This window comes from Lissotriton vulgaris, chromosome 8, assembly GCF_964263255.1.
Source record: "Lissotriton vulgaris chromosome 8, aLisVul1.2, whole genome shotgun sequence".
Taxonomy (NCBI): domain Eukaryota; kingdom Metazoa; phylum Chordata; class Amphibia; order Caudata; family Salamandridae; genus Lissotriton; species Lissotriton vulgaris.
This window is the reverse complement of record NC_141696.1, coordinates 1,295,793,173-1,295,816,167: the sequence shown is the minus strand read 5'-3', so window position 1 is coordinate 1,295,816,167 and position 22,995 is coordinate 1,295,793,173. Positions and strand designations below refer to the sequence as shown.

At 47.7% G+C, this 22,995-nt stretch overlaps 2 protein-coding genes across 3 annotated transcripts in view; both read right to left on the bottom strand.

The window, feature by feature from the left end:
* Positions 1-22,995, bottom strand: part of RDX (radixin) — a 441,143-nt gene that overhangs the window by 209,666 nt on the left and 208,482 nt on the right. For both annotated transcript variants that reach the window (XM_086935225.1, XM_086935226.1), the window contains exons 7-9: positions 12,956-13,102; positions 11,303-11,399; positions 11,036-11,199 (exon numbers count right to left, since the gene is read on the bottom strand). In XM_086935225.1, the coding sequence (XP_086791351.1) occupies positions 11,036-11,199; positions 11,303-11,399; positions 12,956-13,102 (408 nt within the window). The remainder of the gene's footprint in view (positions 1-11,035; positions 11,200-11,302; positions 11,400-12,955; positions 13,103-22,995) is intronic.
* On the bottom strand, positions 2-3,169 carry LOC147698639 (uncharacterized). The gene is made up of 2 exons (XM_086933473.1): positions 1,364-3,169; positions 2-1,207 (listed from the first exon to the last, which is right to left on the bottom strand). The coding sequence occupies exons 1-2, from the start codon at positions 2,685-2,687 to the stop codon at positions 1,188-1,190; spliced, it is 1,344 nt and encodes a 447-aa protein (XP_086789599.1). The 5' UTR covers positions 2,688-3,169; the 3' UTR covers positions 2-1,187.

Sequence of the window (22,995 nt, the reverse complement as noted above, 5' to 3'; positions counted from 1 at the left end):
TCTTTTTTCTTTTCCTTTTTTTTTTTTTTGTCTCTGTGGTGAATCCATGGCTATGTGTATTAAACTTTCCTTCAACGTAAACTTCTTCACGTATATTTGTCTTGTTAAACGTTCCTATCTTACTCTATGTCCTTCCACCTTCTCCAGCCTCATCTTTCTGGCGGAGGTGGGTGGGTTCGCTAGTGAATCCAGAAAGATCTTCAAGCTGCAAAACTTCACCGACAGGTAAGAAACTATTCGTTTTGCAGCGTGAATCTTTCTGGATTCACTATGCTGTGCATAGATTTCGTAGCGGTTTTGTCACTCATGTGGCGGCTGGGTGGAAGATGAGCGTTGGTTGTTAAAGATATGTTGAAGGACTCTTTGGCCCACTTGTGCTTCCTTGTTCATCTGCACATCTACGCAATAGTGTTTAGTGAAAGTGTGCACTGAAGCCCATGTTGCCGCCAGGCATATGTCTTGGATGGGCGTGTTTGCCAGGAAGGCGATCGTTGCCCCTTTCTTTCTGGTTGAGTGGGCTTGTGGCCCCTCCGTGAGCTCTTCACCAGCTTGCTTGTGGCAGAGCTGTATTGTTTTGGCAATCCATCTTGCTATGGTGTTCTTAGTCACTGGTCTACCCAGGAAACTCCTTGCGAAGGACACAAAGAATTGCTTTGTCTTCCTGTGTTCTTTCGTCCTTTCTATATAGTGCATTACTGCCCGCCTTGCGTCCAGAGTGTGGAGCGCCCTCTCCGCGCTTGACGTGGGCTTCTGGAAGAAGCTAGGTATCTGGATACTTTGGTTCATGTGGAATTTAGACACTACCTTGGGCATGAAATGCGGGTCTGTCCTCATCACGACCCTGTCACTGTGTATTTGTATGTACGGTTCTTGCAGCGTCAAAGCTTGTAGCTCGCTTACTCTGCGTAGCGATGTTATTGCTACTAGAAAAGCTGTCTTCATTGTCAGCATTTGTAGTGACGCTTTATGGATGGATTCAAACGGTGGCTTCATGAGTTCCGTCAGTACCACGTTTAAGTTCCATGCCAGCGGCGGCATCCTCTTGGGTGGCGCTATTCTCTTCGCTCCTTCCAAGAACCTTTTAACTACTCTGGAAGTGAAGAAACTTCTTCCTGTTTCTCCTCTTGTGTATGCCACAATCGCTGCCAGGTGAACCCTCAGCGAGGACAAGCTTAGTTTAGCTTTGATCAGGTGCGTGAGGTATCCACTACGGCCCCTCGCGGCGGGATGCCTGGCTTTCACCTTGTGGATACCCTGCTGAGGTTATCTCACAGGGGAATACCAGGACGGGTTCCCAAGGCAAGCGCCTTGATGCCTTCGGGTGATACGTGCGCTATATAAATCGCAATACATACATACATACATCTAAGTACTCTAGACTCTCTCGTCCGTTTTCTCTCCAGGTTTTTCCTATGGCACCACTGCGTGAACCTCTTCCATTTCTCCCCATAGCACTTCCGCGTGCTGGGTCTCCTTGCTTCTCTCAGCACCCGAAGTGTGCTCTCTGGTAGTTTTAGATGTGCGAACTCTAAGTCCTCAGGAGCCACGCTGACAGGCTGAGGCTTTCTGGTTCTGGGTGTAGAACTTGTCCCCCTTCCATGGAGAGAAGGTCTCTTCTTTTTGGGAACTTTTGTGCTCTGCCCTGCGACATCTCCATAATCTGAGAGTACCAAGTCTGCCTCGCCCATTGGGGAGCCACCAGGATGAGAGTCATGTTGCTCGACCTGCACTTGTTCAGGACTCTGGGGATCAGTGGCGTCGGTGGAAAAGCGTAGGCAAATTTCTTTGACCAGCTTATCCATAGGGCATTCCCATGGGACATCGGTTCCTGTTCCCTCGATGCAAAGTGTTGGCATTTTGCATTCTGGCGTGTTGCAAACAGGTCTATTGTTGGTGTGCCCCACCTCCTGAACAGATTCTCTGTCTCCTGGTTGTTCAATTCCCATTCGTGGGACACCGACGCTTGCCTGCTGAGCCAATCCGCTTCCACATTGTCCTTCCCTGGCAGGTGTATGGCAAGCAGGTCTATCCTGAGTGGAATCGCCCATCTCCATATTTCTTGAGCCAAGCTCGACAGGGGGAATGACCGAGTCCCCCCCTTGCTTGTTGATGTAAAACATTGTTGTGGTGTTGTCTGTCTGTATCATCACCCTTTTGTTGTAAAGGTGTTTTTGGAAGGCCTTGAGGGCCAGCAACACCGTTTTCAGTTCCAGGTAGTTGATGTGCTTGACTGCATCTCCTGGGTTCCACAGACCCCTCACTCTGAGCCTGTTCATGTGTGCACCCCATCCTTTCTGGGATGCGTCTGTGGTGATGGTCACAGTTGGGTCCAGTGGCGTTAGAGGTTTCCCCATCGTTCTATTCTCCTGCGTCCACCATTTCATCTCCTCCTGCACATTGTGCGTAACAACCACTAGATCTTCCCAACTTCCTTCTGCTTGTGACCATTGCTGTTGCAGCCACTCCTGTAGTGGTCTCATCTTTAGACTAACATTGGGGACCAGGTGGATGCATGACGCCATCATCCCCAAAATCTTGCTCACCGTCCTCACTGTCAAAACTTGCCCCTTCTGGTAGTGACGTTTCTCCCTCAGCAGGCTGAGTGTTCTCTTCTCGCTGGGTGTCACTCTGCATTCGACCGTGTTGATCAGGGCTCCCAGGAAGATTTTCACTTGTTCTGGGTCCATGGAGCACTTTCACCAGTGGATGGAGAAGCCCAGGTTCGTGAGCGTTCTTGTGACCTGTTCTGCGTGAACTTTGCACCTCGTGTAAGAGCTTGCTTTCACGAGCCAGTCGTCCAGGTAGGGGTACACATGTATACCCTTCCTTCGTAGGTGTGCGGCCACCGCCGCGAGGCATTTGGTAAAGACCCTTGGTGCTGACTTGAGTCCGAAAGCCAGGGTTGTGAACTGGTCGTGGTCTTCGTTCACCTTGAATCTTAACATGTGTTTGTGTTTCCTGTTCATGGGGATGTGCAGGTATGCGTCTTTTAGGTCTATGGTGGACAAGTAGTCCCCGGGCCTTATTTGTGGGATGACCTCTTGCAGGGAAGTCATCTTGAACTTTTGAGTTTTTACGTAGGTGTTCAGGAACCGTAGGTCCAGGATGGGTCTTAGGCTTTCGTCCGCCTTTGGTACTAGGAAGTAGTTTGAGTACACTCCCTTGTTCCGTTCTCTGTGCGGGACTTGTTCTATGGCCTCTTTGAGGAGCAGTTCTTGAGCTTCCTCTTGGAGCAACTGCAGTTCTTTGCCCTTGTGACCCCTTCTCTTTGGCTTTCTGCTTGGTGGATATCTTTCCAACTCTATGCAGTATCCGTGCTGTATAATGTTTAGTATCCACTTGTCTGTGGTTATTTTTCTCCACTCGTGTAGAAAAAATCTCAACCTTCCCCCTACTGGTGTTGTGTGTTCTCTTGAGCCGTGTCCGTGTGAGCCTCCCCTTAGCTGTTGGTGCTCTCCCCCCTGAGGCTTTGGGTGGGTGAGCGCCTCCTTCCTCATGGGAGTCACTTTTGGGGGGGGGTTGATCACCACCTCTCCGTCTCTGGCCCCGTCCGTTTCCTCTCCCTCGAAAGGACTGGCACCTATTCTGGGAGTTCCAATTCTGCCTCTGTTGACCCTGGTGCCATTGGTTGTCACTCTGTTGACCATCGTGGTGTGACTGTTGCGAATGTGATTGCTGGCTTCCACCTCTACCATTTGGTCTCCTTGTGGGGGTGCCTCTCCGCATCCCCCTGAATTGTAGGGCTCCCATTGATTTGGCAGTCTCATTGTCCTTCTTCAGCTGAGCCAGTTTGTCATCTACTGATGCTCCGAACAGCGTCTCCCCGTTGAAGGGGGTGCTCAGGATGTTGTTCTGCACTTCTGCCTTGAAGCCTGATATTCTGAGCCAGGCTTGCCTTCTCTCAGTGATGCCTATGGCCATCAGCCTGCTAAATGTTTCTGCCCCATCTAGGGCTGTCTTCAGGCATGCGTTTGCTATGTCCTTTCCCCCCTCCACGAGATGGGCTGCCCTCTGCCTGTACTCCTCAGGCATGTGTTTCAGCAACTGGCTGCTCTCATCCCAGTGCTGATATTGGTGTCTATTCAGGAGTGCATTGGAGTTTGCCATCCTCCAATGCATAGCAGCATTTCTTTCAATTTTTCTTCCAGTGAGGTCCACCCTCCTGCTTTCCTTATCAGGTGGTGGCCCAGATGTGGTTGGCACGTTGGCCCTTCTTCTGGCCGTTGCCGCGATTATAGAGTCAGCTGCCACGGTGCCCTGGATATAAGGGGGGGTCCTCGGAGGAGAACTTGTATTTCTTCTCCGTCCTCGGGGTCACTGACCTGCATGTAGCCGGTTCCTTGAAGGCTTCAGTCCCTTGGGCCGTGACGCTCTTCAGCATGGGCAGGAAACTGCTTTTCGTCTGCGAGGGGAGCAAAGTTTCTAGCAGGAAGTCAGCCTTTGTCTGTTCCTCCTCCAACTTCACTTTGTAGACTGCTGCAGCCTTCTTGGCGACCTCATAGTAAGCCCCGATGTCGTCTGGCGGCGAAGGCCTCGAAGGGTATGTCTCCACAGGTTCCTCTGGGTTATCGGCCTCGAGATCCTGCCATTCTTCCTCTAGCGACGCCGAGGATTCTGAGTAGTAGCTCTCGCGGAGGTAATCTCCTTCCGAGCGGTAAAAGTCCTCCTCTTATCCCTCATCTGTGGGGTTTAGAGTTTTCGGTGGCTCCTCGGCCTCAAAGTCCTCCTGCACCTCTACCTCTTCGGCGGTCGCAGCGGTCTTCGAGGGAATCGAGTAGGTCATCGAGGGAATCGAGTAGTTCTTCATTTTTTCGTCGAAGTCTCTCTTCCTCTGGAGCATACTCTCCATTTCGGCCTCGAGCCTTCTTCTCCTTTTCTCCATCTCTGCCGCTTGCTCGGCGTCGAGCTTTTCGGCTGGTCTCTTCGACGGTACCTTCGACGTCGAGGCCATTCTGAGCGTCTTCTCGCTCGAGGGTCCCTTCTCGAGGGTCTGCTTCGACGACCTTTGCTTTTCGCTGGTCTTTGCCATCTGGGAGTCCTTTTCGAAGGATCCGCTGGGCCTTTCGGAGGATGCGGCTTCGGACGTCGAAACTTTCATCGCCGGCGCTCCTTTCGAGGACTTAGCCTCTGTTTTTCGGGGTTCTCCCTCAGGCTTTCTAGGCCCTGTCTGGGTTTTCGGGGTCGTAGACTCTCCTACCTTTTTTGAAGGTCTCACATCGGTCTCTGCGACCGTGAAGTCATCTGGTCCCTCGGCGATGTTCTCCTCTTCGTCGGAGGAGGCACCCAGCTGGTAGAGGGTCGGCGTGGTCCCTTTCCCTTGCATCGTGTGGTGGGCCACCCTCTGTCTCTCTCGAACTCTCAAAGTCTTCGGCGTGAAGATTGAACAGGCGTTGCAATCCTCGCTGGAGTGGTCGATCGGCAGGCAGAGGTTGCAGACCGGATGCTGGTCCTTCTGCGCGTACTTGTGGTGGCAATTACGGCATTACTTTGAATGGGGTGTTGTCCATGTGCTCGCTCAGGGGGCCCCCTGCGCGCGCTTTCTCCTTGGCCGTCGAGTATCACGAGGTTTTCTCCTCTTTCTTCGTTCTGGCTCTAGGAGGTCTTCTTCTCCGACTTCCCTCGGTCCTTTTTCCTCAAAAACTTGGTGTATTTCCTTCTTTTCTCCTGAAACTTCTCCGGAGCTTCATGCGACCCAACGGCGGAAAAAAGAATCTGAAGATGACGCCCAAGGGTGGGAGTTTCTGCAGGAAGCGTGCCGACGTCACGAAGGTGCACCAAATGGTGGGAAGTAGACGCCCACCTGGGCTACAAAAAAAAAAAGAGAAAAAAAAAAAGACTACGAATCCGGACCCAACCACCAGATCGCGGAATAATGCACAGCATAGTGAATCCAGAAAGATTCACGCTGCAAAAGTCAGAGTACTAAAACAAATGCATTCCCAACTTTGCAAAGAACTAAGAATATGAGAGCATCATTAAAGAAAGGTGTAGTGTTTCCGTGGTCCAGGGATTGTGGGAGGGAGTACAAATATGTAAAATCATGTTTATGTGACGCTTCTAATCTACAGAGGTTTGAACCAGGGCAAAATACCATCATAATGTCGGATACTAGCTCAAAAGATTTGGGGGCTGTTCTAATGCAACATCTTGAGGGAGTCAAGTGAATCATTGTATTTATCTTGAGAGCATTGAGTGCAGCAGAACTGAATTATTCTGTAATAGAAAAAGAAGCACTGGCAGCTTAATGGTCTGTACACACATTGAAGACGTGTATTTGGGGTAGAAAGTTTGAAATCAAAACTGATCATAAATCTTTGAAAGAGGTTTTTGAGAAGAAAGGATTACATGACATTTCAGGAAGGATTAGAAGATAGGTGGGATCTCTGCAGAAATGTCAGTTTAATGTAACTTCCATACCTGGTGTGAAGGATAGTTTAGCAGATTGCTGTTCGTGCTTGGTGGGGAAGAGTATTTTAGATAAGGATGTGTAGATGAGGATCATGGGGATTTTAAAATGTGTTTGATCCGTGATAACATTACAAAGGAGGAGGAGTGGTTGGAAGTGGTCGGTACAGACAGTTTTGCAACTGGTGTATCAAAGACTCAAGGGTGGTTGGTCGAATAATGGCAATGTAGACAAGGTACTGAATGGATTATGACATGTATAAAGAGGAGTTTTCTTTCAAAGATGGCTTGGTATTTCGATGGACACACAGTTCCACCCACATTTTTGAGGAATAATTTAACTGAACTTGCACATGAATCATCGTGGTATTTCCAAAATAAAAGAGACTCAAATATTGGTCAAAGTATGGATAAACAAGCTGAGAGATGTGTAAGTGTGCATAATGTCTTAACTGGTATAAGACATTAAAATGCAGGGTACAACCGATGGTCTTACGGAGGTTGCCAGTGGGGCCATGGGAAGATGTTGCATTAGATATTGTAGGTCCCATCAAGTATTCAGGAGCTGACAAGTAGGTGGCAGTGGTGTTAGATATGTATTTGAGATGGCATGAAGTGGCTATTACAAATTCCATTGACTTGTGATGTCATCAATTTCCTTAATCAGGTGTTTGAACGTGAAGGCTTTCCCTTAACCACATCCATGCTAGAGAGTTTCCCCTGCTGTGCTGAGAGCCTTTGAATCCCATGGTTCATGACGAGCTGAGCTAGTCATGAGCACAGGAGCACTGTGCTGCATGACGAGCTAAGCTCGTCAAGAGCATGGAGCATGGAAGGGGTTATTTTTATTTTAAAATTTTTATATAGCGCGGACAAGATCTTTGCAGATATCAGAGCGCTTTACATAGAGGGATACATGATGGGGCGTACTCATACCAATAAATCAATAAATCAAAACAGTACAAATAGGTTACATAGAGGGGGTACATGATGGGGGCGTAATCATACAAATAAATCAATAAATCAAAACAGTACAAATAGGTTACATAGAGGGGTATATGAGGGGGCATAGTCAGATAGATACATCAATAAATCAAACAGTACAACTAGGTTACATACGGGGTATGTTAACGGACAATGGAGTTCAGTTCATTTCTAAAGAGATGGAGAAATATTTGTTGGGTGGGGTATTAAACATACCAAGATAGTTTTATACCACACAGAAGCCAATGGTATGGTTGAGAGATTCAACAGGCTTTAAAAGAAGCTATTCTAATACCTATTGAGGGAGTTGTGTTGGGAGAAGGAGATGCAATGCAAGGTAGAAAACTACAGATTAACACCTCATGCCACCACTGGTATTGTCCAACTTGAGTGGTTTTGATAAAGAAAAGCCCATACCTTAACGTGTCCAGTGTGGAGGATTAGTAAAACTTAGGGTGTGATGAGTGCGGAGCATGATGTGAAGAAGAAAATTAAAGTGGAACAGAAGAAAATGCATGTCAGGAAGAAGTTGGATACCCATAATGCAGTAAAGAAAACATTGTTGCAAGTGGGGGATGTTGTGAAAGGTGTCCCCAGAAAGACACCAAATCTAAATGTTTCCCTCCCATGACTGTCATTAAGGTGTTTAAGAATGCAGTCATAACAGCAGAACGTAGAATATGACATTTGAATAGGGTAACTAGAATTTCTGGAGGTGTGTCTATAGATTGACTAGATATCTATCTAGTTTGCAAGATACCTAGAAGAAGTACAAGATTTATCAGTAAAACCAAGTTATTTGCAATAGTATGTGCATCAAGGGTTACCATGTGAGGTTTATGAATTTTCCCTGTAAGTATGTAGGTTTAACAGTTTCTTCATAGTTTTTTAATAAATTGTGTAGTTCTTTATCATTTTGACATGTCGACTATGAAGATATAACACTGTTAAGTGACTTTTTCTCATCTCATCGATGGTTTTGATAATGTTTTAGTCATTTGTATCTTAACAAAAAAATGTGTGTGTTATTATCTATTTTTCCATGTTGCTTTGTAATATTTTGTGTAGGGAAGGAAGATGTGTGTTATCTCTTGCTCTTCGAACTCTCCAACACGACATCACTGAGTTCTAGAGTGAGAGCTTAGGTGAGAATGTGGAGGTCAGAGGGGCAAGGAGAAGTGCTAGTGGTGTTGGATGAGGTTTTAGCCTTTGCAACTTAATAAAGAAAAATCTAGTGCTCTCTACTGTGTTGCACTGTCTTTTCCGCACATTGCTCTAAGCGGCCTCTATCACTCAATAGTCTAGGTAAGGAAAGAAATTAATGGTGTTGCTAGGCAAATGTGCATCTATGAGCACTAGACATTTGGTAAATACTCTTGGGGCTTAGGGTAGCCCAATAGGTAGAACTTTGAACTAGTAATGTTGACCACTTACCACAAAGATCAGGTAGCTGAAATCTGAGGTATATATGTGGAAGTATGCATCCTTGAAGTCGGAAGTCATCCATGGGACTCCTGCACAGAGCACCAGAATGATGTATTGCAGAAGCCACCTCTACCACTGCCTCAGCAGGTGCCATGGTCACCACATCAAGCAAAGGACTTGGGTGCCCAAGTGTATTTAAAAAGATTGTAGTTATTATTCCTGCCTCTGGGCAGGAGTAAATGATTTGGAATCCCCTCTCACCTACTTTTGGATAAAGGCAGACCTGGGTGTCTTGGTCTGCAACGTGCCATGGGCCTTAGCAGTCTCAGATTCCTTTTAAATTTTTTAGAGCATAGTTGAACCGGAGGGTGCAATGATGGCTCTCCGTCAAACAGGGCATTGATGAGCTGCTGTTGGATTTCTGGTCTAAAGTCCAAGATGCCTATCCAGGTGTCTAGTCTCAGCAGGATGTTGGTATTGGATTCCTTGGAGGTGGTATCAACGGAATCCAGGTTATGTTAAATGTTTGTGTTCGACTTTCGGTTCCAAAACAAGTTCTTGCCCCATTTACAGTAAGCTTCAAGGAGGTGTCTCACCAACTTGTTCATCTCCTCCCAGTGATGGTGATCATGTCTATATAGCAGTTCAAATCAACTGTCAATCCCACACTGAGCAGCTATCCCCACAACGACTTGCAGCATCAATTTGTTTGCTTCCCTTATATGGAAGAGGAGCATCCCCTGTTGCCTGAACTCAAGCTCTCTTTCTATCTTTCTAGCAGTGAGCAGCCAGACTGTTTGTGTTCAGATCCCAGTATGTCTTGGGGTTCAAAAAGGTACAGCATATTGGGTGCCTCTCAAAGCGCCATCTTTTGGTGTACCCAGCAGTGTTCGTGTCTGTACCTGATGGTCTTTTTGCACTTGAATATCTTACACACTGAGCAGGACGACTCCTCATGGTAAGGAAACAGGCAGATGTTCCAGTCTAGTTAGCCCACGAAAATGTGGTACTGTCTTTAGGGCACAACTGTAAGGGCATTTTCTCCATACAGACACTGCCTCAACAGTCTCTCTCAATATGACCAGTTTCGTCAATGATATAGTGTCAAGCAGGGCAAAGCCCAAGTCACAAATTCTGTAGGGTTCTTTGATGCTGGTACAGAGTTTTCAAAAGATGGTCCAGGAGTTTGAAAGTTCAAACTCAATGGTGAAAGAAACAAATCTGTGGTTGTCTCTGGTCTGGTACATTGGGGGGTAAGTAGAGAATGACATCTTGTGACCAACACTTCTTCATAAAAAACAACTTGCAAATGTCCTCACCAACACTAGGTGGTAGGAGTATGCAGATCATTTGTAGCTACAGCAACATATGGTAGCAGCAGAATGCTATTAAAAAGGTTGAATGAGGTCTTTAAAAAAAGATTTGAGGTTTTGGTGTACTATTTTGTGTGCTTTATAGAAGGAAATGGTTCATAATAAAAACTGGCAAACTATATATCTTTGCACCTGCGTGAGGCATGTTCTCCGAATCCTGACAAGAACGCCATAACGTCTGCTGAAGCGAAACCCCATTACAATGGTAAGAAAGTCATTTCAACTATTTTTTCAGCTTTAAGCACACTACATTTCATTCTTCAGATGTGCCATATTAGTGGGGATAGTGTTACAAGGTGGGCAGTGCAAATACCTAAACAGGACTAGAGCACCCACCAGAGGCTGAGCGGGTTCAAACTAAATTCAGAGTACATTTAACAATAACTTGACAGGTCGAAACTGCAAAGCGTACGGCTAGAGAAGAGAGATTTGTGACAATGCCTATCAAGTTTTTTGTATGTTAGAGTGATATTTTGATTGAATATGGACATACTGCAGGAGGGGTTTCTGATATTTTTAGCCCCTCGGAGATATAGCCCATCTCCGAGGGCTATATTTAAAGAAAGGGATGCAAGTGAAGTTCAGGTCTTCCACTGTAAAAACAAAAAAAAGAGTGATGAGCACAGCATCCAATTTGTACCCTTTCCTGAAAGATATTTGGAACGTTAAAATCCTGTATAAAAAAGTCCAATTAAGTTAAATTAATTAAACAGGTCTAATAAAGAAGTTGCAAAATCCATCTTTCAAACTGGATGAATATCCTGTGGTACATCCGTTTTGCAGGAGAACAAGGACAATGATTTCACTAACTTTACAGAACCTGTTCAGCAAAACAATAAGCCTTTTACCTCTCCATCTGTTTGTGATGCTTCTCCTCCCTAGCCTGAGCCTTCATTTGCTGCACTTCAATAGTGTCCGGCTTCCTCCTCCTCATGTAAAGCTCATGATTTCCCATACACAGTGCCAGAATCCGCTTATTGATTCTCAAGCGAGGGGCATAAAATACAAAGTCCTAAATAAAGGACAGAATAAAATGCAATATTTCAAAATGAGCACAAACAAATGGATGATAATCTGATACATCATTTCATTTATGGACAATGCCGCTTACTTACCGGAGACTTTTTGTCAATGGGTTTGATCACAAACTTTTTGTCATTAAAAGAAATATTTCGAATTTCACTCCAAGGAAAGCCGATCTTGGGTGTCAATCTGAAACAAAAAAGGCATAAATTTAAAAGAAAGAAATTTTCTACTATTGTATACTATTTAAGTACTTCACTTCTAGTCTATTTGTAGCGTTGTTCACCTCAGCTGCAAAAGATAATTTGACAATGCTTACTATGGTTGACAAAACAATTTAATAGAAAAATAAAGAGTCAAGCATCAGGAGTAGGCCGAAGTAGGCTTTGCCACCTCTAGAAAGGGCTTGCCTTGAAGAGGTGCATATGGGCTTTGGTGACATTTATGGTGAACCTGAGGCAGAGTAGGAGTGAGATGGTAGCCTGTGCTTCTGCTAGGCACTGGTGCTAGTCTGCTGTCTTGATCAGCCAGTCGAAGTAGGAGAACATGTGTCGTCTCTGGTGGGTGGCTAGTACTGCTGGGCCGGAGGTCCCAGATGGATGAGGAGTAGAGAGTAAACCCACTTGAAATTCTGGTTGGCAGGCACAGGTTCCCTGGCCCCTTTTTGGAGAAGACTGTACCACTTCCTGCAGAAGGAGACGCTGTTGCTGAGGGTGTGTTTACAGAGTGGGATGTTGGAAGGGGATGGGAGGATTTTGCAGTGTTGGTGTACTTTTTCATTTTCTAACATCTGTGAGGGGTATATGTTGTGAGGCGGAGACCCCTTTACTGGAACTTCCATAGTCTCTGCTCTGGTTAGTGTTGCCACTAGATGCACCCTTGGTGTATCCTCACATAGTTTACTGATGGTAGTACTGCTGCTGTTTCTGGTATAAAGGAGTAGGGTCTGGGGAAGCGGCTTTGGAACCTGCCCAGAGTGTTGTCTCTGCATGGAACCCCTAGGTGAATCACTTAGAAGGGCAGCCAAGGTTTTTGCAGTGTCTGTGTCTTTTGATTTTTTCCTACAACGGCTCAACCTGTGGGACACATAGATGTTCTCCATTAATGGGCAAGTTGAGCAGATGATGCTGGAGGCTTAACACCTGCTATACAGAGCCAGGAATATCATCCGATTAGGATACTGGTATTGACCCCAGGGACGCGGTGTCCATAGTGTCATGAGCTTAGTGAATAGTGGCATTCAAGATAAATTTCCCCTCTGCAACTCTCTCTCCATCGCCTACCCCCCCTATTTTTTATTAACTCATCTGAGATTCTTGACTAACTCTTGCATCTCAGCCCAGACCACTGTCATAGCGGGAGAGATGGCCGACTGAGTTGGTGGTCATCCATTGGGTAGTGGCACCTAAGGACATCCGCTTACCCTTACCTGCAGCATCCGCCATTTTGCTCTCCCTATCCGGATGAAGAGGTGGGGGGGGAAGGAGAGATGGGGAAGGGAAATCAGAAGTGTCTTCCCTGGCAAGAGTGGAAGCTTGCTTGGGTGCTGTGCGGATTAAACAAGAGTGACACATGGTACTAACATAAGGCTACAAACATATCACTGAAAAACACAAACATTTGGTCTTCTAATTATATTCCTTCCACCAACACACCTTGAAAGTCTAACATGGTTATTTAAATGCACAGCAATAATTTGTGTTACTGACAAATGTAATAATTGTACACAAAATAAGCAGACTTACTTATCATCATGCTCATATATATTCAGACCCAATGCATCAACACCAAGCCACAGTTCCGTTCCTTTTTTATTTTTTATTTCAAAATAGTTGACACCGTACATTTCCAAATCTTGTGCAATTTTTAAGTACTCCATCATTGAATCTTCCCTGTTGATAAAAATGAGATATCATTTAACATAGCACCAATTTAGCAACAGAATTGCTAAGAGAAATAGATGTGATGTAGACAATCATGAACATGTTACTTACCTTCGGTAATTATAGATCTGTAAGAAACATAAGTTATAGATTCTTAACCTTTGAATTACCCCCAGGTGTCGGACTGGATCCGGAAAGTTTTGTCAGTAGTACCTCTGCGCATCGGAAGGTGGTGTCGGTCGGCTCCGTGTTAGTCGTTGGCGTTGTGTCGCCAGGATGACATCGCTGTAGCTACTTAGACGCCGCCCTCGCGCGCTGACGTCAGTTCTGTACACTACTTTCCGTGCCAGAAACAGAGCCATGAAAGACACTGACCACTGGTGCACAAACTAGGGCCCTGAAAGGATATCCTTAACCCTAGAAATCAGTTTTCAGAACGGGGAGGATGGGTGGGGCGGTAAAGAATCTATAACTAACATACGTTTCTGAAAAAGTTAGTTATACGTTTCTTACCTTAGAATAAATCCCCCAGCAATACCAACCCCAGAGGAGGGTCTGCAAACCAAGATCACACCAGAAAGTCCTAGAGAACACAACGGCCAAAGAAGCCGTCTCTCCGGACTTGACGGTCAAGGTAGTAGTGGTTTGTAAATGTGTGCAACGAAGCCCACGTAGCTGCTTGCCAGATGTCATTCAGAGGAACACCTCATCCCAGAGCAGTAGTTGCTGCTGTCGCCCTGGTGGAATGGGCACATAGCCTCACTGGAGGCTCCTTATTCGCCAGAGAATAGCAGGCTTAGATACACAAAATGACCCATCGGGAGATATTCCGCTTGTGTATGGCCTGACTTTTCTTGGCACGCACGTACCAAAGAGCTGGTCATCAACCCGGAACAGTTTGGTGCGATCCAGATAAAAGGAAATCGCACATTTTCGGTCCAGCTGGTGGAGCCTCTTTTGAAGGTTGTGGAGGCGAAAAGAAGGTGGGAAAAGTGATGGTCTGCCTGATGTGAAAGGCAGTGACAAACTTGGGCAGGAAGGATGGACGAGTCCTGAGAACTACCTTGTCCGGATGGACAGACAGGAAAGGAGGCTTCGATGAAAGAGTCTGGAGCTCACTCACTGTCCTGGCAAAGGTGATGGCAACCAGGAATGCAGTTTTAAGAGTCAGAAGCCTCCAAGGACAGTTGTGAAGTGGCTCAAAGGGAGCGCACATTAAATAAGTCAAGACTAGATTCAAGTCCCACTGAGGCATAACAAAAGGAATAGGAGGAAAGAGATGAGTTATGCCTTTCAAGAAACGGCTTACAACCGGGGACTTGAAAAGAGAAGGCTGATCTGGAAGATGAAGGAAAGCAGAGATGGCAGAGAGATAGCCCTCGATAGTGCCCAGAGCAGAGCCCTGCTGGGCCAAAGAAAGGAGGAACAAGAGAACCTCAAAGAGGGGCAGAGAGGGGATCCAAGCCTTTGCTGTGCACCATGCCAAAAATGTATTCCACCGGCAGGCGTATACAGTCTCAGCGGAGGGACGCTTGGCTGCCAAGATTACATCACAAACTTCGGGAGGCAGGCCAAAAGACATCAACTGCCACTGTTCAGGTGGAGGACCGTCCCTTGTTCCTGCGACAGAAGATCCTCCCGAAGAGACAGACGGGACACAAGGATGACTTGGGCCCGGTCGCACCTGATCTGCCCAGAGTGCTGAAGAAGTGGTATAGGCGGAAAGGTGTACAACAGACCGCAACTCCACTCGCGACGAAAAGCGCCACCCAGCGAGTGCTGCATTGGAAATACCAAAGCGCAAAATTGGTGACATTGCGCGTTCTCTTCGGTGGTGAATAGATCTAACCAAGGCTCTCCCCACTGTCGAAAAGAGACCTTGCACTACCTCCGAGTGAGGATGACATTCAGGATCGATCATCCACCTGCAGCTGAGTTTCTCTGCCCTGGCATTCAGTGAAACTTCCAGGTGTTGAACCACCTGGGATATGCCCAAATTGTTCCAGCCATGTCAAGAGGCGGAGGGCCTCCTAACATAGGGTCCACAACCCCACCCTCCTGTTTATTGCAATACCATTTGGCGGTGGTGTTGTCCGTGAACACCTGCACTAACTACCCTTACCCGGACAGAGGGAAGGAATGCCTTAAGTACAAGACGGATTGCCCGGAGCTCCAGAAGGTTGATATGGAGCCTGGACTCCACCGGAGACCAGAGGCCTCTGATCTCCGCCTCTCACATGTGGCCGCCCCATCCCATAAGGGATGCAACCGTCACCACTGTGTGAAAGGGAGAGGATCTGCCGTTGACCTAATCCTGGTTTGTGAGCCACCACTGCAATTGTCGTGCAGTGCCCTCTGAGATCTAGTTGCAATCGGACAGATTCCCCTGGTGCTGCGTCCACTCGAACTTCAGGTCCCCCTGCAGAGCCCGCATATGCCATCTGGCATGATCGACCAGCAAGATGCAGGAGGCCATGAGGCCCAGCATCCTCAGGATCATTCTGACCGAAAGCCAAGATAGAGGCTGAAAGACCGTAATCATAGCCCGAACATCCCGGAATCGCTGTTTGGGAGGATAGACCCGAAACCGTGTCGTGTCCAAAGCTGCTCCGATGAAGAGGAGCTTCTGAGAGGGACTAAGGTGCGACTTCTGCACACTGATGGAGAACCCCAGAGAATGCAGGAGGTCGACTGTAGCCTGGAGGTGGGAGACGACTGCCTGGGGTCGTCGAGATAGGGGGAAGACTGAAATCCCTGATCCCTGCAGATGAGCTGCGGCCATCTCTTTCGTGAACACCCGAGGGGCGCTGGTAAGACTAAAGGTGAGCATGGTAAACTGAAAGTGCTTGTGGCCTACCGTGAACCGCAGGTTACGCCGGTGGGCTGGCAGGACGGGGATGTGAAAATAAGCGTCCTGCAAGTCCAACGGTACCATCCAGTCTGACAAGACCTGAGCAACGGTCAACATCTTCAACTTCTCCTACCAGAGGAATCGGTTGACGTTCCTGAGATCCAAGATAGGACGCAGGCCCTTGTGGGGCAACCACGACCTACTTTCAGGACAGGAACGCGCTCAATGGGTCCCTTGGCCAAGAGAGGCGTAACTTGCTGTTGGAGAAGGCCCGGGTGATCCTCAGACATGCGGTGGTATTACGGTGGCATGGCTGGAGGGATAGCCTTGAAGGGGACTATCTGCAAAACCCATCTGTCCAACGTGATGGTGCACCAGTGGGGGAGGCGATGGCGGATCCTGCCGCCCACTGGCGTTTGATGGGCCTGAAAAGTCAGATTAGGAAGGTTGGAGGCTGCAGCAGAGGAAAGGTTGGTGGACTGGCCTGCCCTCTGGCCCCCTGAACCACGACGGTGGTTCCCACCTCCCCGGCCGCGCGAAGGTTGGGAAACTTGCTGCAGCCTGTGGCTCTGGGCGGGATGTAGTGGGGGCCCTCTTCCGTAGCAACGAAATGGGCGAAAAGCAGACTGTGCAGGGCTGCTGGAGAGGCCCAAGGACTCGACCGTAGCCCATGAGTCCTTGAAATGCTCTAGAGCGTTGTCCGCTTTGTCGGCAAAAAGATGATGGCAATCAAAGGGAAGGTCTATTAGGGTATTCTGGACGTCCCCCAAAACGTAGCAACAAGGGCTACTGATGTGGAAACCGTCCTGCCTAGAGAGTCGGCGGTATACAGTCCACATCAGATGGTAAACTTCACCTCATTCTTCCCGGCGGCAACAGCCTGGGAGAGCACTGTCCGGGCCTCATCCAGACACTGCGGCAGCACCTGCACCACCGTATCCCACACAGAGTGAGAATAATGACCCAACAGACATGCGGTGTTTACAGATCGAAAGTCCCAAGCAGGCGGAAGAGCACATCTTATTCCCAAGATGATCCAGCTTCTTGGATTCCCTTTCCGGTAGAGCGGAAGGGAAGGCACTCTTGGAAGTAGAGGCTTGGACCACCAAGCTCTCTGGGGTGGAGTGTTTGGAGAGGAAAGTAGGGTCGCCCGGAGCCAAGCGGTGGCATCGGGCTATCATCCTATCCACGGGAGCACCTGTGTTGGGTCTGGATCAGGTGCCCAAAGGAACGTCGGTAAGAGCCTCATTAAACGGCAGCAGGGGCTCCGAAGAGTTTGCAGCAGGTTAAAGCACCTCTGTCAGGAGGTTAGTCCTGGCCGCCACCGTAGGAAGCTAGAGGTTGAGAGCCTCTGCTGCCCTACGCAACACCACTGCTAATGACGCTCCCTCCTCCGTAGCCAGGGTAGGAGGAGACAACATGACGAGGTCAGGGGAGGTGTCTAGACCACTGACATACCTGAGTTAATCTCTCCAGTCCTGGTCAGATTCTACCTGATCAGTCAGAGGGTCACCTGACCCCTCCCTGTCCTCCTCCTCCTCCTCCTCCTCCTCCTCTGGGTGCCAATCTGGCCGAAAAGGGACCACAGGAGTAAATAGGGGCACAAAAACCCCACTCGACACCAGATCCGGCCTCGGGTGACGGTGGTCCGGCTCCACATCAGGATGGAGGCCGGGGTCGACGCTGAATGCAGTAGCGGTGCAAGAGGAAGTGGCGTCGGTGGAGGCGCAATAAGGTCAATAAGTGCCGATCTGGATCCAGGCCTGGATCCAAAGGGTCCGTGTGGCACCTGAGCTAAGAAGGCCTAGGTCCCCCTACCAAGTCCGCGGGGTCCAAAGGCGCGCCGGCGGGTTCAGGTTGCCCAAAGATGGCGTGCATCGCCTCATAAAATTTACGAAGCTGGGCAGGAGTCGTCCCAGGTCCCCGGAAGGGAGGAAAGCCGGGAGTCAACTCTTCAGGCTCCGCACACTGAGGGAGGGGCACCACCTGCATCCCTCGTAGCGTTGGCCGAAAGACAGGGAGAAGTCTATGAGCGAAGATGCTTCTTTGACTTCTTCTTGTGCTTCGACTTACCGGACCCCGAATGCGAAGACTTCGAAGGTGATGATGGCTACGTCACCGGTCCCTCGACCTCCCTCACGACCTCGAACGGCGCGAAGCCAACTGCCAGCACTCAAGAAGCTTTCGGACCACACTTGGGGTTGTGGTACAGCTCCATGCAAAAGAGGCACACGCGGAGCGGATCCGTAACAGACATTGCTCGACTATAGGAGGAGGACCCAACAATCTTGCTCCAAAAGCAAGTCCCATCTTGTGCGAGAGAAAAAGTCTTTGCAAAATGTGAAGTTCAAATAGATCAATGTGCCAAATCTTCCTCGTCAAATTGAAGGAGTTTCAGGATCAGTTGTACACCATACTCTCAAACATTCTGCGGGGCCTCTTAAAGTAGTGGAACTGGTGGGAATGCATGAAACTGACCCCATGACCAGCTGAACCTGAAGGCACCCACGAAAGAACAAGAGATTATTTCTTGTACAGGGATGTGGAGAAGAGCTCGACGTATGGACATCCCAATATGGAAAAGTTAATGTACTTTACTTCAGGATAAAGTGCCCTCTCATTATCTTCTATTTAGTGGAGACTCTATACCTCCACCTCGAATATGCCCTCAAGGAGCACCACTATTAAAAACACACTGCGCTATAGCAACCATCATCACAGGTAAAACATCTCCCAATACTGGGTTGAAGCACCAATATTGCCCTATCTGTTCATGTAAGAGCAGGTGGTTGTGTTGTCTGATAGGACTTGAATGGTCCTCCATAAGATAAAAGAAGAAATTCCGTAAAAAAAAAACAGAATGCCTGCAACTCCGGAATACTTTGTACAGTGGTCTCTTATGTGGATAAATGCCTTGTGCCATCACCCTGCACAAATAAGCGTCCCTTCCCAATGAGAAGGCTACCACAACGATGATGGCCTGCGACTGAAGGACCAAAGAGATTCTCCTCAGTGAGATTGGAGAGGAACAGCAAAGAAGAAAACAGTCCTAATTTGCACTTTAACCTAGAGCCCCCGCTGATGCTAGAGCCTCTGCTATCTAAGGGGCCTGCATACACTATCTAGTGTGCAGCACCAACAGGTTGCACTAGCTATCCGGTTTAGCTAGTGGGATACATGCTGAAACTGCATCGGAAATGGATCAGAAACATCGGAACCCTAACCCCAATATCTGCAATCCTCTAAGGAGGGGAAGCAGATCTTGCCCACTACCACACCCATTAAAAGTCAACCTGTATGTGGGGATGAAGTAGGCTTGGGTGTTGTTCTAAACATCCAAATCATGCAGAAGGGACAGGGTGCACTGAAGAGGTTTATCCATCACAGAGAATTTTGCCTTCAACAGCCAGCCGTTCATTCAGGTCAGGCTTACATGTGTTTCCATAATTGAAGCCCCTACTGAGGCAAACACTTTGGTGAAAACTCACATAGCAGTTGTTGGACAACATGATTGTACCAAAAACAGGTAGTGGTTGGGTTCTATGATGAATTGGAAGGGGGGAGGGGTGGTGGAAGAGGATCAGCAATGAAAATAAATGTCCTGGAGATCCAGGGACACCAACAAATCCTCGATATTAAGGGTGAGGGTGTTGAATTTCTATTGATGAATGAAAAGGTCTAAAACATGCGAGTCCAAAATGGGCATAAGACATCTTTCTTGGGGAGCAGGAAGTAAAGGGACTAAAACCCAATTTTCTTCTCAAGGGCACCCCTTCTGTGGACGCTTTATTCATGAGGGTGAGATTCTCCAGCTCCAAGATCGAGGTTTGTGCCATGAGCATGTCCTTATCGAAAGAGAGTGATCTCGTGTGAGAACAGAATGGTATCAAATGACTTTAAACTGAGGGCGCTAACAACTTTATAAACTCAATCACAAACAAATGAATTCAAGTGGCAGTCGGTGGTACGGCGATGAAAATAATTGCACTCCACAACTGAAAGCAAAATTGAGCATAGGGAATATGGTAGCACACCACTCAATTGCCGGGAAACAAAGAGAATTTGAAAGAGTTTGCTGGCTCTATTCATTGTACATCAACTGTTTATGAGAGTCCTGAGTCATAGAAGGAAAATGTTACTTAACCAGAACACATCTGTTTGTGGCATGCAGTGCAGTAGACTCGCATGCTGTGCATACTCCTGCCATCTAGTGTTGAGCTCGGACATGTGCAAGTTCTTTTTCTTTGAAGAAGTCTTTTCAAGTCATGAGGTAAAGTGACTACCTATTGCTGGTAATGCCCATGGCCATCGTCTCCATTAGATTGTTTTTTTCTGCACACAGGGTGAGGTTGTAGAGGGTGCATAGAGATACAGAAAAGGTGACCATGCATAGGAAAGGTTAAGGATTAAAGTTGAAAAAGTCTGAAAAGTCTAAAAGGCATCCATAAACGAGGGTGGGTGCATGTGAATCTACAGCACTGCATGGCATGAACAGATGCCTACAGAGTAAGTAACATTTTCAGTTAGAAGGCATGTGTAGCTATAAAAAAAGATGCTGTGCTTTGAATGTAAAGCAGACCTCCCAGAAGCGGTAGCTATCCTGAGGATGTTGCAGAAGACTGGAAAAGTAGGCCAAGAACAGCCTGACCAAAACTCAGCTTGTTGGCGAGCACAAAACATCCACTGCAATTTTTCGTAAGTGTCGGGGTGGGGGGTAGCATGCTGATGTCCACTATAGAAATCTTACTCCGAGCTCCATAGAAACTCTTTTTACAGGTAGAGTGGGATCTGGGAGGGACAGAGCAAATGACTTTTGGGTTTAACAGAATAGGCTAGTATGCATTTGACCAGCCTTTGAGCAGTGGTTTGAGCAGAAAGACAAAAAGCTGTTTTACGAAAGGGAATTTGTCAGGTCAATGTAATACATAAGCACTCTTAACATCCAAAATGTGAAGAGCTTGTTCTGCTACTGATTGCAAATATGGAAAGAACACTGGAAGTTCTAAGGTTTGATTGAAGTGGAAGCTAGGAGCCAGCTGACGCATGAATTTGGGGTTTGACCTGAGGCCTACCCTATATTGGGGTACTTGGAAAAAAAGGTTTTTCCAGAGTAAGAGCCTGTATCTTACTAACACGCCAGACAGAAGTGATGGCTACCAGGAAAGCCACCTTTCAGGAAAGAAACTGTAAGGGAAAGAGTGAAGTGATTCAAAAGGAGGGCCTCTTAGTCTAGCGAGAACAATGCTGAGGTTCCACACAGGTGCAGGTGGCACCCTTGGTGGACTAATCTTTTTGAGCCCTTCCAAGGCTTTCATAACAGGCATCTTGAAAAAGGAATGGGTGTTCTCGGTTTTGAAGATCAGCTGCAACAGCAGCTAATTAACGTCCGATAGAGGAATAAGCAAGGACTGATCTTTGCATGTAAAGCTGGTAACAAAGAATGTTTTGGACTGTTGCTTTGAGAGGATCAATGTGTGTAGGGGGACAGTAGTGTACAAACAGTTTCTAGCTGACCACATAGCAGGCTCAGGACGCAGGCCTGCGTGCCTCTAAGAATTTCCATGCATTTTGCAGGGAGATGGAGATACCCAGATTCTAGGACTTCAGGAGGCAAATCACAATGTTGGAGACTTTGGGATTGGGCGTGCCTTGGTTTTGGGAGACAAGATCCAGCCGGTCTGACAGCTTTTCGTGAGGCAGTAGAGAGGTCGAGTAGGTGGTGAAGCAGAGATGTCTGTCCCAGGTGGGCGCTACTAAGACAATAGCTGCCAAAGCTTCCGAACCACAAATGGAAGAAGTTGGAGAGGATTAAATGCATAAGCAAATCTCAGACACGTTCATCCATAGGGTATTGCCCATGGAAGCCTGCAACCAAGTTTTGGTATTCTAGGTATTTAGTGGTGGTGAATAGGACGATGTGGGGCAACCCCTCCAATGGTGTAAGCACAGGAGTAGGACTTGGGAGTGGAGTTCCTACTCGTGGACTTGATGCATGCTGCTGAGAACCCCAGGTATGTACTGCGTTAGGAGATGGACTGTCATGTAGCACCCACCGCCAATTGCTCTAGAGTAGGACAGAAAACTTTAGATTGGGTGTCCTACCATGCTTCTGTAGGTAGACCATAGCATTAGTGTAGTCTGTCTGGAATACAGTTACCCTGTGTTGAAAAAAAAAAGGAAAGACAGGAGGGCTAGCTGGATTGCTAACAACTCCAAGTTGTTGATGTGGAGATCCCATTGGTAGGGGGGGGGAGGGGGGGGGGGATCTAAACACCTTGTAAGTTCAGTTCTTGTAGGTATACTCCCCAGCCGGTGAGAAAGGCATCCATGTTTATGGTCCCTTGCGTAACTGGGCCCAGGAAGGGCCATACAAGCAACAGGCTGCTGGCATTCCACCACAGCAGAGTGAGATGATTGCTATCCCAGATCAACACTAGATCCTCTCATTGTCCCTCAATCTGTGACCATTGTGCTGCTAGGCACTCCAGCTACAGACATGTAACCTGATATGTAGGACTGTGCAAGAGGCCATCATGCATAGGAAGCTAACAACCCTTCTGGCCATTCACCTGGCGATCTGTCTGAAAAAGAGGTAGCAGCTTTTGGACTGTTTGTGCCCTTGCTGGGCTGGCGTATGCTTTCTCTACTGGAGTATGGCCCAGGTGAAGTGTTGTACTTGCAGGGGCTGGAGATGGGACTTGGTGGCACTGACGGTGAAGCCTAGGCTTGGGTGTGCACTAGACATTGCTGCTGTGTTGCTCTCTTGATCAGCCAATCCTCCAAATAAGGAAAGACGTGGATCCGCCCCTTTTGAGGTGAGCGGCTACCAATGTAAGACACTTGTTAAACACCCTGGGAATCGTGGTTACTTCAAAGGGCAGCACTTTGAACTGATAATGCTGACCACTTAGCACAAATATGAGAAACTTCAATGTGCAGGGTGGATGGAGAAGTTGGCGCCCTTCAGGTCGAGGGCGGTGATGATGCTGCCTTTCTGTAGTAGAGAAATTAAATCCTGGAGTGTCACCATGTGGAAGCGCTCTGACAATGC

Excerpts from the sequence above, each read along its gene's own strand:
- LOC147698639 (XM_086933473.1), bottom strand. The coding sequence starts at position 2,687 with ATGGACCCAGAACAAGTGAAAATCTTCCTGGGAGCCCTGATCAACACG. Across the intron at positions 1,208-1,363 it reads AGAGTCTAGAGTACTTAGAT|TGGATACCTCACGCACCTGA; the intron begins GTATGTATGTAT and ends GAGGGGCCGTAG.